Source organism: Bufo gargarizans, unplaced genomic scaffold, assembly GCF_014858855.1.
Source record: "Bufo gargarizans isolate SCDJY-AF-19 unplaced genomic scaffold, ASM1485885v1 fragScaff_scaffold_459_pilon:::fragment_2:::debris, whole genome shotgun sequence".
Taxonomy (NCBI): Eukaryota; Metazoa; Chordata; class Amphibia; order Anura; family Bufonidae; genus Bufo; species Bufo gargarizans.
Genome location: NW_025334120.1, coordinates 329,454 through 346,223, shown reverse-complemented (window position 1 = coordinate 346,223; position 16,770 = coordinate 329,454). Strand labels below are relative to the sequence as shown.

General features: G+C 44.3%; 1 protein-coding gene across 2 annotated transcripts in view; it reads right to left on the bottom strand.

The window, feature by feature from the left end:
* Positions 1-309: 309 nt before the first annotated feature.
* LOC122922544 (aromatic-L-amino-acid decarboxylase-like) overlaps positions 310-16,770 on the bottom strand; it is a 287,546-nt gene continuing 271,085 nt past the window's right edge. For both annotated transcript variants that reach the window (XM_044273181.1, XM_044273180.1), the window contains exons 14-15: positions 7,450-7,660; positions 310-478 (exon numbers count right to left, since the gene is read on the bottom strand). In XM_044273181.1, the coding sequence (XP_044129116.1) occupies positions 7,457-7,660 (204 nt within the window). In that variant the 3' untranslated portion in view covers positions 310-478; positions 7,450-7,456. The remainder of the gene's footprint in view (positions 479-7,449; positions 7,661-16,770) is intronic.

Here is a 16,770-nt window from a genome sequence, read left to right as displayed (position 1 = left end):
TGAGTAGCGGTGATCCCTTAGAAATGAATGGATCTCCGTGGCAGTCGCAAGAAATCCAACACGGCTGGATTTTTTTGTGACTGTCGTGGCAATACCATTAATTTTTATGGGATCACTGCTGCTCAGCGATCCTGGCCGCGACAGGTGTCGCTCAACCAGTGCAGTCGTGTAGCCCTTGCTTTATTCTCATTGGTTGTGGGATTTCTGCTGCTTGGTTGGCCATTCACATGTAACTGTTTATAAACGGTTGATGGAAAACCATTGAAAAGTAAAGGAATAAAAAAACTGCTTTACATAAACGTATTTTCTCTGCGGGATCTTTTTAATGTCTGATTCAATAATACATACATTTATTTAATGTTATTGATTCACATTCTTCTGACAGTATTGTCAACAAGAAAATACATAATTTTAGGAAAAATACAGGGTTTGTAAGCATAATATATTTTTCTTATTCCTTGATAAGTAGCATCTTGGCCTGAAAGCAGAAACATTTATTCGTTAATAAAGTAATCACATACATTTGCACATGCTAAAATACAAACCGGATTCCAAAAAAGTTGGGACACTATACAAATCGTGAATAAAAACTGAATGCAATGATGTGGAGAAGGCAAATGTCAATATTTTATTTGTAATAGAACGTAGATGACAGATCAAACGTTTAATCCGAGTAAATGTATCATTTTAAAGGAAAAATACGTTGATTCAAAATTTCACGGTGTCAACAAATCCCCAAAAAGTTGGGACAAGTAGCAATAAAGGCTGGAAAAAGTAAATTTGAGCATAACGAAGAGCTGGAAGACCAATTAACACTAATTAGGTCAATTGACAACATGATTGGGTATAAAAAGAGCTTCTCAGAGTGGCAGTGTCTCTCAGAAGCCAAGATGGGTAGAGGATCACCAATTCCCACAATGTTGCGCAGAAAGATAGTGGAGCAATATCTGAAAGGTGTTACCCAGCGAAAAATTGCATCTATCATCATCAACTGTGCATAACATCATCCGAAGATTCAGAGAATCTGGAACAATCTCTGTGCGTAAGGGTCAAGGCCGTAAAACCATACTGGATGCCCGTGGTCTCCGGGCCCTTAAACGACACTGCACCACAAACAGGAATGCTACTGTAAAGGAAATCACAGAATGGGCTCAGGAATACTTCCAGAAACCATTGTCAGTGAACACAATCCACCGTGCCATCAGCCGTTGCCAGCTGAAACTCTACAGTGCAAAGAAGAAGTCATTTCTAAGCAAGATCCACAAGCTCAGGCGTTTTCACTGGGCCAGGGATCATTTAAAATGGAGTGTGGCAAAATGGAAGACTGTTCTGTGGTCAGACGAGTCACAATTCGAAGTTCTTTTTGGAAATCTGGGACGCCATGTCATCCAGACCAAAGAGGACAAGGACAACCCAAGTTGTTATCAACGCTCAGTTCAGAAGCCTGCATCTCTGATGGTACGGGGTTGCATGAGTGCGTGTGGCATGGGCAGCTTGCATGTCTGGAAAGGCACCATCAATGCAGAAAAATATATTCAGGTTCTAGAACAACATATGCTCCCATCCAGACGTCATCTCTTTCAGGGAAGACCCTGTATTTTTCAACAAGATAATGCCAGACCACATTCTGCATCAATCACAACATCATGGCTGCGTAGGAGAAGGATCCGGGTACTGAAATGGCCAGTCTGCAGTCCAGATCTTTCACCTATAGAGAACATTTGGCGCATCATAAAGAGGAAGGTGCAATAAAGAAGGCCCAAGACGATTGAACCGTTAGAGGCCTGTATTAGACAAGAATGGGAGAGCATTCCTATTTCTAAACTTGAGAAACTGGTCTCCTCGGTCCCCAGACGTCCGTTGAGTGTTGTAATAAGAAGGGGAGATGCCACCCAGTGGTGAAAATGGCCTTGTCCCAACTTTTTGGGGATTTGTTGACACCATGAAATTCTGATTCAACATATTTTTCCCTTAAAATGGTACATTTTGTCAGTTTAAACTTTTGTTCCGTGATTTATGTTCTATTCTGAATAAAATATTAGAAGTTGGCACCTCCACATCATTGCATTCAGTATTTATTCACGATTTGTATAGTGTCCCAACTTTTTTGGAATCCGGTTTGTATTAAATTCATAGGAGCTCCATATGAGCCACCTGTTGATGTGTAGAGGAACTTGAATAGGAATCGGTCCATCTAGTTATGTCTGCAAGATAACATTATTTTGATTGTGTGAAGAGGAATAGGACACTGGAGTTTACCAAAGATCCAACTTCTAATGAAATACATTTGAAAATCACTTAAACAATGCACAAATGTAAAAATAATTTTATAACTGGAAGTACAGTATACATACAAGAAGCAGAGCAGAAAGTACCAAAACCAAATGGCCAAACAGATAACAATAATTGTTGATGACACTATAGGAAAAAGTACAGTTAAGGGATTATCCTAATCTAATTATTCTAATCCAGTGAAAGGATTAGAAGTCTGTACTGTCAGACTTATTGGTCCCTTTGATTATCTGAATGGTAACAATTTGTACATTGTAAGCCCTTGTGGGCAGGGCCCTCTCTCCTGTTGTATTAGTTTGTAACTGGTCTTGTTCTTGCCTATTGTTTGTATTTTGTATGCATACCCCTTATCATATTTATAGTTCCATAGAATAAATGATGCTGTCATAAATAATAATATTAATTGCTGTGATGCTGGTTCAGGAAATACTGTAATTGCTTGGCCACCCAGCACATCCCTACTACTGGCAATTGCGTAACTAGGCTGAACAGGGTTGTAACTAAAATACATTAGGCTCTAGAGCAGGGGTGGGGAACCCTGCCCCCTGCCAAAAAATGCTAATGACTGGTCATTAGCATGCGGGAGGCACATGAGGGTGTGAATAGCGCTGCACTGGCTGTACTCACCTTCCCTGATCCCTGCACTATGACCTGACCCTGTGCACTGTCAGGTCAAAGTACAGCAAGGCGGGGAGAAGACCAGGGAGGGTAAGTGAATCAGCCAAGTGGCAGCGCCACCCAGAGTTGGAGAGGTAAGTTTATTTTTATTTTAAATGTCTGATCTGAGGTCTGATTGGGGCTGATCTGAGGCTGGGGGTCTATTGGGGGGGGGGGGGGGGGTCTGAACTTAGGCTGGGGGGGTCTGATGAGGGTCTGATCTGAGGCTGGAGGATTTGATGAGGGTCTGATCTGAGGCTGGGGGGGGCTATTGGAGGTCTGATCTGAGGCTGTGGGGTCTGATCTGAGGCTGAGGGGTCTGATAAGGGTTTGATCTGAGGGTAGGGGGTCTGATGGGGGCTGATCTGAGGCTAGGGAAGGTCTGATTGGGGTCTGATTTGAGGCTGGGGGTCTAAAGAGGGTCTGATCTGAGGCTGGGGGGGTCTGATGATTGTCTGATCTTAGGCTAGGGAAGGTCTGAAGAGGGTCTGATCTGAATTTGGGAGGTCTGATGGGGGATTATCTGAGGCTAGGGAGGGTCTGATAGGGGTCTGTTCTGAGGTTGGGAGGTCTGATGGAGGTGTGAGCTGAGTCTGGGGGGTCTGATGGGGGTGTGATCTGAGGCTGGGCAGTCTGATCTGAGGCTGGGGGTCTGATTCTAAGGCTGGGGAGGGTCTGATGTAGACTGGGAGGTCTGATAGGAGGCTGATGGAGGTGGGGGCAGATCTGAGGCTGAGAAAGGGACAAAGGTAGAGACAGTTGCAAAGAAAGAGGCAGGGACAGACCCCTCTGGGATGAGCATGGCTGCCATTAATGCCAAATAAAGAACTAAACATAACATTCTCAACTTAAATATTAGACTGCTGTGTGTGGTCAAAATGGCACCTGTACTAATTTTAATACATAGTACAGGCACCATTTTGTGCTGCAAAAATAAAGTGCTCTAGATTTTTTAATTGAAGCGCAATTTCTGTAACTTACCCTTAATTCACTTATATGTTTTACCAAATATAGCCAACAAATTTTTAAGTTGAGAATTTTGTATGGCCCCGAACAATGTTATAAATATCCAAATGGCCCTCGGCAGCAAAAAGGTTCCCCACCCCTGTCCTAGAGTAAAGTCAAGATTTGATTCTCCATCTTGTTGACAGTACACTGATTATAATAATGAAAAAAGGAAACATAACTGCTTTTACTTTAGGAACAACCAAACATGCATAGTTCTATGAAATGCCAGATGTACTGCACAAAGGAGATTTCACATAGAGCTAAACAGCAGAAAGATACCAGCACTTTTTTCTCTCACAAAAAGGAGCATTATTTCATCTGCTTGCTTGTAAAAAATGCATTCTTGAGTAAGGAATACGGTATGTTGCAGGACAACAGACTTATTAGAAACACAGAGCATGACCGTATAGTCCTTAACCAGGGTTAAGCGTCTCAAGCTTTGCAGGAGTTCCCACTACATTGTATTTAACCAAAGTGACTATAGGTTATGCAGCCTATCCTATGTTTGAGAGGCTATCCTCTGCCAAAGCTTACCCTGCTTATACACTCTTGCAGTAGACCACCAATCACTACTCTGCACTTCCAATTTGGGTCCTGCTTTACCACTACCTTTCATGGATCTCGACCTTCCATGGCCATAAAAGTGCAACATACTTGTTGCATGATGTATATGCTGCAAACGAGGGAACAATCCCAGGCCCAGCAAGACAGTCACAGATCTAGTTCAATTACATACAACGGAGGGCACCGACTCTACCACACATGCATTCACTTAGGTTGCAATATAACATGTACATCATAACATTATTTTGTAGAAGAACACTTGCCAGGTTACACACAATGACTGTGCCGCTCCGCCTAGCAGTGTTCCCGGTGACGTTACCGGCACTGATGGACGGGCTTTATTACTGCCCTAGCTGAGCGATTTAGCGCAGGGCAAGAGCTTCAGAGCATGAAATGCTGCGGTGCACATGTCAAAGGGGCTGAGTGGGGGGAAAAGGGGATATCTCTGGGTTCAGCTCTGAACACAGACAACCCCCTTAAGTATTATTAGGTTAGAAAGTAAGGGGTTGATAAAGGGACTTGCAGACCCTTTACACTGGCAGAGAATCTGCCAGATAATCAGTGACAAGCATTTGTAGGATTTATTATTATTATTAGCAATAATCTGCTGGTGTAGAGATGCCGCCTATTACCCAATGAATGAGCAAAACATTTGTTTATCGGGTAATATGATCATTTGTGCGGTCACCAGAATCAATTGCTGACAGCAGAGCGCGTTTAGATGGCACGATCTGCTGCCAGTAAACAATGATTCTGTATAGGAACGAGTAATGGCATTAGCGATCATTCCTCCCCATTCTGTATAAGAGATCATTGCATTTAAATGTGGTGGTCTCTTTCACAAACAAGCAGGTGATTGTCAGGAAGGAACAGCTGGAAATGGGTGCTCTGGAGTGATGGGTCATGTTTCACTATCTGGCTGTCTAATTGATTTATCTGGACTTGGGTAATGTCCTCTGGGAATAACCCCTCAGAATGTGTAGGCACTATTACACTGGCCAATTTTCACTAACATGAACGCTTATTAGCAATCATCTTCCAGTGTAATACTGCTGCTGATTGCCCGATGAACGAGCAAATGCTTGTTCATCAGGCAATTCAGATTTTTAAGCGTTTTTAAAAATCAGCGCTTGCCGATGGCAGATCGTGCTGTCTAATAGAGCTTGTCCCCATACCGTCTAGTGGTTTGCCAGCGGCAGATCGCTATTAGACAGCACGATCTGCCACCGGCAAGCGCAGATTTTTCATCCCATGCTGCGGAGATCGCTGCATGTAATAGCAGCAGTCTCAACTACTAGCTACCAAGCGAATGCCGGGAGGGAATGCTTTCCTCCCGACAATCACTTGCTCAATTGGCCTTTGTAATACAGGCTTGAAGCTGAAGGAGTGACAATTTCATTAAGTGGTTTTTCAGGGTTTTGACTAGGCCCCTTATTTTCAATGAAGAGCAATGTTATTGCTATAGCATACAACAGGATTTTAGACAATTTTAGGGTGAATTCACATAAAGTTTTTCCCATCCATTTAACGTATACAAAAAACACACATGTTAAAGAGTAACTCAACTTTTCTAAAAAATTTAATCCCCTAGAAAAAAATTTGAATATACTTTATTAATTTTCTATTTTTACTATACTTTTACATCCCTAAAGTGCAATTCATTGTTGCTCCTGCCCGTGTTCCCTGGACAATTACTAACTCCTGGCATAGCACTGTACCTGTACCCATGTACTATGCCTGGATTAGCTGAGTCGAGCGGGCTCCTGCTTCTGCCTGCTCCGCTAAGCTAAGAGAACTGTATGCCAGCTCTTAGCTTAGTGAAGCAGTCAGAAGCAGGAGCCTGGTCTGCTCAGCTAATCTTGGCATAGTACATGGGTACACTATGTATACTGAATGGTGCTCTTTAGGGATGTAAGAGTATAGTAAAAATAGAAAATAATAAAGTATATTAGAAAAATGTTATTTAGGGGATTAGGGACAACATATTAAAAATTATTATGAAAGTATTTAGTTACTCTTTAAATGAATGACTCAGACTACACCATAGAGTTCCATTGTAAAAAGAAAAAAAAAAGAAATATATATATCCAGAAAAAGGACGGCACTCCGGTCTTGTGAAGGTGAAGTTATTCTTTAATCAACCATATGGTGCAACGTTTCGGCTCCAATACTGAGCCTTTCTCAAGCAGGTTGAGAAAGGCTCAGTATTGGAGCCGAAACGTTGCACCGTATGGTTGATTACTTGGGGTAAGAAGTCGATTCCCCTGGAGCGTGCACCCATTTTTTCTATTTGCAGTCAGTGCCGCCATTTTTCGTATATATATATATATATATATATATACACACACACTTTTTTACCGGACTCTGCAGGATACAAGAACGTGGTGTGCTGAGTTTTTGTATATATTTTTTTGTAACGTATATGTCAAATGGAGGCATAAAACGTGATGTGAACCCACCCTTGTGGCAATAGTTTGGGGAAAGCACTTTCCTGTTCCAGTATGAGAAACTCAAGTGAACTGCACAGAGATCTAATCAACCACATTAAATGCCTTTGGGATGAATTGCAACCTCTAATGTAAGCCAGACCTTTTTGCCCAACATCAGTGTCTGACCTTGCAAATTATTTTTTGGCTAGATGGGCACAAATGCGCCCCCCCCCCACCCCCACCACCACACACACACACACACACACACACACACACACTTTTCCCAGAAGAGTGTCGGCTGTTACAGTGACAGAAGGCAATGAATTCCATGTTTAGACATATGCTTCTGGAATGGGATGCCCAGTAAGCTTATATGAATTTGATGGTCAAGTGTTCGCTACTTTTGGCTACATAACGTGTCTCTAGGGAGAATTAAATATTTCAGATGACCCGATTTAAAGAACACATAGAAGATCATCATAAAAGACCAAACTCTTACCATAAAGTTATTGTTTTTCCCCTTCCTTTAGGACTTCAGTGGCCAGTTCTTCAATGTGCTTCCAGGCAAATGCAACGTGATTAGATTCAAGAGTTCGGACACATACAGCAAACCGTAGAATAAACTTCTCTCCTAAACAGGATGGGACTAAATGTATTTTCTTTAAAGTATTTATCTTTTGAAGAAGTGATTTGTTCAATGTGTTCGATCCCTAAATAAAGAAAAAAAATGGTTGAAAAAGCTCAAGGTTTGTTATATATTTAATTCAATCAACCTAATCTGATTAAAGGGAACCTGTCATCGGGATTTGATGTATAGAGCTGAGGAAATGGGGAGCTAGATGGCCGCTAGCACATCTGCAATACCTAGTCCCCATCGATTACAGACGCGTTTCGAAATAGATCCCTATTTCTTCCTCAGAAGAAGAAATAGGGATCTATTTCGAAACCCGTCTGGGATCGATGGGACATTCATAAAGAGTCCAAACTTTTAAGCATGGCCATGCAACATTGAAAGATATCTACGAAACTACTTTCTGAAAAAACTAAAGAAAACTGACTGGTGGTCGACTTTACCAACGGCTAGCTACTGATAGCAATCTATGATCAAAAGATCGAAGCTTCACTGCGATTTTTAAGCCGCGATTAAAGAGTCTGTATCATACGAAAGAACAGGTAAATGCTCATCTCGCGATAATTGAAGCGATCTTACGGAGTTCCGATTTTATGACGTCAGCAAGCAATTACACTCTGCCGTTTGCATTTGATTGAATCGACATCGAGGTAAGCGCTCTTACATATGGGACGCCACAGAGTTGCGCATCAAATAGTGAGTACTCCGCTTATTATGCTATGAGACTGTTTGCTATGGATTTTGCCCAATAGGAATTATCAGCATAAGAATGGGACTTTATCCATTTTCCATCCAGCTAGGCTTGATCCAACTTAACAGATATACCTATACCTTACGGACCTATTACATGAGATAGTCCATCTACTGTCTCATCCATCCCACTAATACTAATGTGCATGTTTTTATGTTTTTTATGTTTTAATAAATTGCACTATTTGACTTTATATTGGTCTTCTGCGGAACCCTTATGTTCGAGTGCCGGTCCAATTAAATACAATTTTACTGCTTTTGAAGGGGTGATTCATTTTGGACATTGGCACCCTTCCGTGCTTATAGAGAGTGAGCCGCGCCGTTACTATTCATTCATTTGTATGCAATCTGTGTTTATAAGAAATATTTTATTTGTATATTATATTATCCCATGGATGAGGATATCTTGTCCTAAGTGGAATACTCCTTTAATAAGAGAAATCTAACATATGCCTTAATATAAATGAGTCTTTCACTGTGACAAAATCCTCTTTATGCCCCATACATACAGGCTGCTCTATTCTTGAGATAATTCAGTGATTTTATTGTGACCTGCAAGAACTGTGAAGCCCTAGCCCAAAGATCCCAATACAATGACTCAACAATCTCATAATATAAATGTTTATTATTAATGCTATAAGGATAACTTAGTATTACAGAAATACTATCTCCTAGACTTATTGATGGTGTTTTGGACACCGGAGGAGGACAACGTTGTCTGTTTGGGTATCATGCCACCACCTGCGGTGCTGAAATCCCTCTCTGTGATGACACGAGGGTGGGGGGGCTGGGTGGCCAAGATAGTACCGAGACTATTTCCGGCCACTGTTCTAATCTGCCTGCCCAGAAGTCCATGGGTCACATAAAGCGGTGTGCACTGGAGAAAGGTCAGAGTCCAGGTAGGACTGGACATGGGTGTTCAGGTGGTACGTCTGTTTGATAATTTGCATCAGCCTGCCACAGCAGATGGAAAAAGTTCTCCATCATGTCGATGACACTGAACTGGCTACTGCTACGGCTTCTGCTGCTTGTGGTTGCGAAAGCAGCGGGGTGCTTAGGTAACTCGGTGGGGTGAGGAGAGGGGCCTCCTGATCAGACATGTGTGCAGAAGAAGTCTTCTCATCTAAAGCTGCAGTATGCTGCTTACATAGTGTATCCTGGTAATGAAGTAATTTGGCCTCCCTTTTGGTGACAGAAGAAAAATCCCCCATTTTGCTTTGATCGTGAGGGTCTAAAAGTAATCATCAGATTGCTTGATGTGAAGGATGCGCCTGTCATTACGCAAGCAAGCATACAGCTTGCCATTCTCACCAGTGTGCCAGGGGAAGTAGTTTTTTCTGGGCTATGCCCCTGGCTGAGATGACTGGTCATCATGGCCCGTGTCGTCATCATTAGCAGCAGCCTTGTCCTCCTGCAGAAGCATATCCTCCTCCTCCTCCAGTGGTACCTCCTCCACGGGACTTTCTCAATGTGGGTCCCACAGGTGGTGGTCTGGTGTATGACAAAATCATGAGCTATTTTACCCTGTTCGTACAGATGCTCTAGATAGTGCAAGGTGGAATTCCAGCAGGTTGGGATGTCAGTGATCAAGTGGTGCAATAGCAGACCATTCTGTCCCAGGAGGGTGTTCCTTACCACATAAGAATGGCTGAAATTAGATAACAGTCTCCTGGACATGGCCAGCACTATATGCAAGCCACTGTACTTTTTCAAAAAGCAAGAGAGTGCACGTTTCTCCTGGTCGCGCGCAACCCAACACTTGTTTGTCGTGCACATGTCCATTTCCGGTTTCCTTTAACCGCCTCCGGACCGCCTAACGTAGGATCGCGGTCCGGAGGCGGCAGTCTCAGGCAGAGTCACGCAGGGATGCGTCATCTCGCGAGACGCGAGATGACGCGCACAGCCGGCCCGCTCATGCGCATCGTGGGCCGGCAAAAGTTCGAGGGGTGGTTACATCATCAGCCTGCCAGCCAATGATCATCATTGGCAGGCTGATGATTTTTTTAAAAACGAATCACAGGCCATTTAACACCTTATATTTATAAATATAAGGTGTTAAATGGCTGCTGTGCTCCTCTGCTGATTCTTTTCGTCGGTTGGTCTCAGCAGAGGAGCACAGTTCACAGTGAGTACACCAAACCCCACACTTAGCCCCCAGATCACCCCCCATCACCCCAATTAACCCCTTAATTTCCCCTATCAATCACCTAGTGAAAGGGAAAAAAGTGATCAGTGTAAACTGTCACTTTTTTTTCCACTGGTATTGACTGTTAGGTTTTAGGATAGTTTAGGCCCCTTGGTTAGGTAGTTAGCGATCGTTTAGCGCCCAGCCCACCGCACTGCAGTCACTGATTCGCTGATTAGCGTATCGCTAATCAGCATTTGTACTTTTATAGTATCTGTAAGTGATCAAAACTGATCACAGTCAGATCTATAATAGTATTAGTGTCACCTTAGCTCGTCCTCCACCCAAAACGCAGTGTTTGCCCAATCAGGCCTGATTGGTCGCCCCCACACGTGCGTTCACCCACGCCCGCCCCGCCGCAGTGACAATTTTTTTATTTTTATCACTGCACAATCACTTTACAAGCGCTAAGGCGATAAAAAAATCAGTTTTAATATTTTTTATCAATCGCAGCGGCCTCCGGTACTTCGCTAGCCTCCTATTTGTAAGACAGGCTTGCTTTTTTTCTTGGGTAGTCTCAGGGAATACCCCCTAAATTTAGTAGTCCAAATGTCAAACAAGGGGTATTCTTCTGAAGAGGCCTACAGGATTCTGACCCAGTTGGATGAGGAAAGGGAACCCTCATCTGACGAATCCAGCGGGTCAGAATATGAACCTGTAGAAAGCAGTGGCAGTCTGACCCAAAGTTCGGACGAGGAGGTTGAGGTCCCTGATAGCACCAGGCGTACCCGGCCCTGTGTTGCTAGACCACAGGTTGCGCAGGATCCGCTTCAAGGGCAGCAGAGTGGGGTTGGTGCTGTCGGATTACGTGGTGAGGCATACACCAGCAGCGCAGCCCACCCTAGACCTAGTACCAGCACTGCCGTACAACATGGTGAAGTGGTGAGCACCAGAAGGGCAGTTGAAGCTGGTACGGTGGCACGTGCAATAGTTACCCAGCCACCGCACAGACAGGCCCGTAGACCCCCTAGAGTCCCTGAGGTGCTGGTAAACCCTGATTGGCAGTCCCCAACTTCAGCCGCACCATTAGTTCCCCCTTTCACCGCCCAGTCTGGAGTTCGGGTTGAGACAGCTCAGATCGGTTCGGCTCTGGGATTTTTTTAGCTGTTCTTGACTGCGGAGCTCTTGGACATAGTCGTGGCAGAAACAAATCGGTATGCCACTCAATTTATAGCCGCCAACCTGGGAAGCTATTATACCCAGCCTTTCCAGTGGAAACCCGTCCAAGTTTCCAAATTAAAAAAATTTCTGGGCCTTCTCCTCAACATGGGTGTAACCAAAAAGCATGAATTGCGGTCATATTGGTCCACAAACCCAATTCATCACATGCCCATGTTCTCTGCTGCCATGTCCAGGGCACAATTTGAGGCCATCCTGCGTTTTCTGCACTTTAGCAATAACACCACCTCCCGTCCCAGAGGCCACCCAGCTTTGACCGGCTCCACAAAATTTGGCCCCTCATAGACCACTTCAACAACAAATTTGCAGATTTGTATACCCCTGAGCAAAACATCTGTGTAGACCGAGTCCCTTATACATTTTACTGGACGCCTTAGCTTCAAACAATACATCCCAAGCAAGCGTGCCCGGTATGGGGTCAAATTGTATAAGCTCTGTGAAAGGGCCACAGGCTATACCCACAAATTTCGGATCTATGAGGGTAAAGATCAGACCCTGGAGCCAGTCGGTTGCCCTGACTACCTGGGGAGCAGTGGGAAGACAGTCTGGGACTTGGTGTCACCCTTATTTGGCAAGGGGTACCATCTTTATGTGGACAATTTCTACACAAGTGTGCCCCTCTTCAGGCATTTGTTCCTAGAACAGATTGGCTGCTGTGGCACCGCGCGACTTAGTCGCCGGGGCTTCCCCCAACAGCTCGTTACCACCCGTCTTGCAAGGGGGGGAGAGGGCTGCCTTGTGTAATGAAGAACTGCTCGCGGTGAAATGGAGAGACAAGCATGATGTTTACATGCTCTCCTCCATTCACGCAAACACGACAATACAAATTGAACGAGCAACCAGTGTCATTGAAAAGCCCCTCTGTGTCCACGACTATAATTCGCTCATGGGAGGGGTGGACCTTAATGACCAGATGTTGGCTCCCTATTTCGTTTCCCGACGCACCAGACGCTGGTATAAGAAGTTATACTGCCCTGGCATTTTAGGGGCCCAAATGCATGAGAAGTAGTTTGAATTTAAAATCTGTAAAAAATGGCCTGTGAAATCCGAAAGGTGCGGTTTGGAATGTGGGCCCCTTTGCCCACCTAGGCTGCAAAAAAGTTTAACACATGTGGTATCGCCATACTCGGGAGAAGTTGGGGAATGTGTTTTGGGGTGTCATTTTACATATAGCCATGCTGGGTGAGAGAAATATCTCGGCAAAAGACAACTTTTCCCATTTTTTTTATACAAAGTTGCCATTTGACCAAGATATTTATCTCACCCAGCATGGGTATATGTAAAATGACACCCCAAAACACATTCCCCAACTTCTCCTGAGTACGGTGATACCACATGTGTGGCACTTTTTTGCAGCCTAGGTGGACAAAGGGGCCCACATTCCAAAGAGCACCTTTCGGATTTCACAGGCCATTTTTTACAGATTTTGATTTCAAACTACTTTGCACGCATTTGGGCCCCTAAAATGCCAGGGCAGTATAACTACCCCACAAGTGACCCTATTTTGGAAAGAAGACACCCCAAGGTATTTCATGATGGGCATAGTGAGTTCATGGAAGTTTTTATTTTTTGTAAATTAGTGGAATATGAGACTTTGTAAGGAAAAAAAATAAAAAATAAAAATCATCATTTTCCGCTAACTGGTGTCTCTCCACCATTAAGTGTCAAAGGAAGCAGTACCCTTATTGGACAGTACGTCCTGAAGGTGAGGACCCCTAGATCTCTCCCTCAGGCGTCTATCAAGACGTACAGAAAGAGACATAGCTGCTTCCAATGACTCAGGATTTTCATGAAAAGCCAATGCGTCCTGCAGTCTCTCAGACTCACACGTCCTGAACTTAGTCATGCAGCGATTTGTATCCAAATACCCTGGGGTCCAGGACGTCTTGCAGCAGGCCAGCAAAATCTCTGGCCATTTTAGAATATCTTACACGGCCATGGCTCGCCTTGCTGACGTACAGTAGCGACACCACTTGCCCGTCAGACGTCTGATTTGTGACTGCCCGACATGCTGGAACTCCACCTTGTATATGCTTGATAGGCTTCTCCAACAGCAACCTGCTGTTAACAACTACCTGTACGTACTTTCTTTTCACCGTGCCAGTGGCTGCTTATGCGCAATGCATGCAGACTTCTGCGGCCATTTCATGAGATCACCAAACTGGTCAGTCGCATGCCAGGGCGCCATCAGTGACATCGTACCTTACACTTTCTTACTGGAGCGTGCATTGCGTTGCGTCGTTGATCAAGCTGTCGAGGAGCAGGAGCTTGAAGATGAGGAAGTCGCAATGCTGAATGAATTCCCAGAGGGGGCTACTCCATCTGAGACAAGTCAGCAGGATTCTGAAGAGGAGTCAGAGGAGGATGGTGGCTGGGGGAAGGAGGAGGAGCAAGAAGAGCAGGCTTTAAACTTTTCAGGGATCCCTGGTATTGTCCGTGGTTGGGGGAGGAGACCGAGGACGACGTTCTCCTGGGCGATGAGCAGGGGCCAGGGCGCTCCACCGCTTCCAAATTAGTGCAAATGGGGGCCTTCATGCTCCATTGTTTGAAGAGGGACCCCTGTATAAAAAGCATAAAGGGCAAGGACCAGTACTGGGTAGCAACATACTTAGACCCCCGGTACAAACACAAAATGGCAGACATGTTACCAGTATCATAGAGGGCTGTCAGAATGAAGCATTTCCAGGCCTTGCTGTGAGAGATGCTGCATTCTGCTGTTGCGGGTGCTGGCAGAGGAATTTCCACCCACAATTAAACAGGTGCGAGTACCAATCCTACAGTGCCTGCAAGAAGAGGGCGGTTTGATGATGACCCAGACCGCGTCTCTATGGCTGAATCTAAGCTGCACAGTTTGTTAAAGGGAGAACGTACTGCAGAGTAGTATTATGCAGAATTTTGAAGATATGCAACTGACTCGGGGTGGAATGTTTCTGCACTCCGGAATCAGTTTTGTCAGGGGCTGTCTGAGAGGTTGAAAGATGTCCTTGCTTTTCATGAGTATCCTGATTCATTGGAGACGGCTATGTCTTTGGCAGTGCGGCTTGATAGACGTCTTAGAGAAAAGTATAAGATTCCTCTCGAGCGGGGGGTCCTGTCTGTAAGTTTATCCATCCCACCTAGTCCCCGGGGTAATATGACTTTTGAATCTGGGGCAGGAGAGGAGCTTATGCAGTTGGGCCAGGGATTTTAGGAAGCTGAATAAGCTATGTTACTTCTGTGGAAAAGAAGGTCTTTTGTTTGTGCATGTCCTTTTGTTAAACCTCAAAGCGGTAATGAAAAACTACGGAGGTATTCACATAAAGAGAAAGAAAAGACTTCCCTGACTCTTGGTAGTGTGAATGGGGAGTCTGAGCAAGCAAATATGTATTCTCCCTGCAATACCTGTTTCCTCCTGCCTGCCTGCCATGGTGGCGCTAGACTCAGGAAATTTTGATTTTGAGGTATTTGTTGACAGTGGTGCGGGGGTAAACCTTATTGATTTTCAGTTTCTCAAAAATCTTGGTTTTAGAACTAGCACTTTAGATAATAAGATGCCAGTGTTTGCTATTGATTCCTCCCCTCTTTCACAAAAGCCTGACTGATATCGTTCATGACATTAAGTTAAGGGTGGGTGATACACATGTTGAGTCCATTTCTTGTTTTGTTATGAAGGGCTTGCCTGCTCTGATGGTTCTGGGTTTACCGTGGTTGATAAAGCATAACCCTACTATTGACTGGCAAACAAGACAAATCAGTAGCTGGAGTGAATTTTGTCTTGGTGCTTCTATCTCAGGGGTGTCAACTACAGTCCAACTTCAGTTTCTCTCTGATTTTGCAGACGTATTCTCGGAGGGTGGGGCCCAGGAGCTGCCTCCACATCAAGAATATGATTGTCCGGTCAATCTCATCCCTGGAGCTAAACTGCCAAAATCTCGACTATACAACCTTTCCCAACCCGAAAGAGAAGCTATGTGGAAGTATATTGCAGAGAGTTTGGCAAAGGGACATATTAGGCCATCTAAATCCCCTGTGGCCGTATATGTCCGTAAAAAAGAAAGATGGATCACTTAGACCGTGTTTAGATTTCCGGGAATTGAATCTCATTACGGTCCAAGATCCGTATCCCCTTCCTTTGATTTCTGATCTATTTGATCAAGTTGTCGGAGCCAAGGTGTTCTCCAAATTGGATTAAAGAGGAGCTTATAATCTGATCAGAATTAAGAAGGAGATGAGGTGAAAACGGCCTTCAATACACCCGAAGGTCATTTCGAGAATCTTGTCATGCCCTTTGGTCTAACTAATGCGCCAGCGGTCTTTCAGCGATTTGTGAATTATATTTTCCATCATTTAGTGGGAAGGTTCATTGTTATTTGCCTTGATGATATACTAATTTACTCACCCGATTTGGAGACCCATCAGGATCACGTGAGACAGGTGTTGTCGATCCTTCGGGAGAATAAATTGTATGCAAAATTGGAAAAATGTGTATTTGCTGTCCAGGAGCTACCGTTTTTAGGATACCTGCTTTCTGACTCTGGTTTTCAGATGGACCCCGAAAAGGTCCGGGTGGTACTGGAATGGGAACAGCCTGAGAATCAGAAAGCTCTGATGCGATTTTTGGGTTTTACCAATTACTACAGAAAATGTATCTTAAACTATTCCACCATTGTAAAACCTTTGACAGATATGACTAAAAAAGGCAAAAAAAAAAAGGCGCCAACTTGTCTGTCTGGTCGAATGAGGCATTACAGGCCTTTTCTGCTATTAAGAAATGTTTTGCGTCTGCTCCCATTCTGATGCAACCTGATGTTTCTCAACCGTTCATCGTGGAGGTTGATGCCTCAGAAGTGGGGGTCGGAGCAGTTCTGTCGCAGGGTCCATCCCCTAGCAAATGGCGTCCATGTGCTTTTTTCTCCAAAAAACTCTCTTCCGCTGAAAGAAATTATGATGTAGGAGATAGAGAGTTGCTGGCCATTAAATTGGCCTTTGAGGAATGGCGTCATTGGTTGGAGGGGGCTACTCATCCTATTATGGTATATACTGACCACAAGAATTTGGCTTACTTGCAGTCTGCTAAGCGCCTGAATCATAGACAG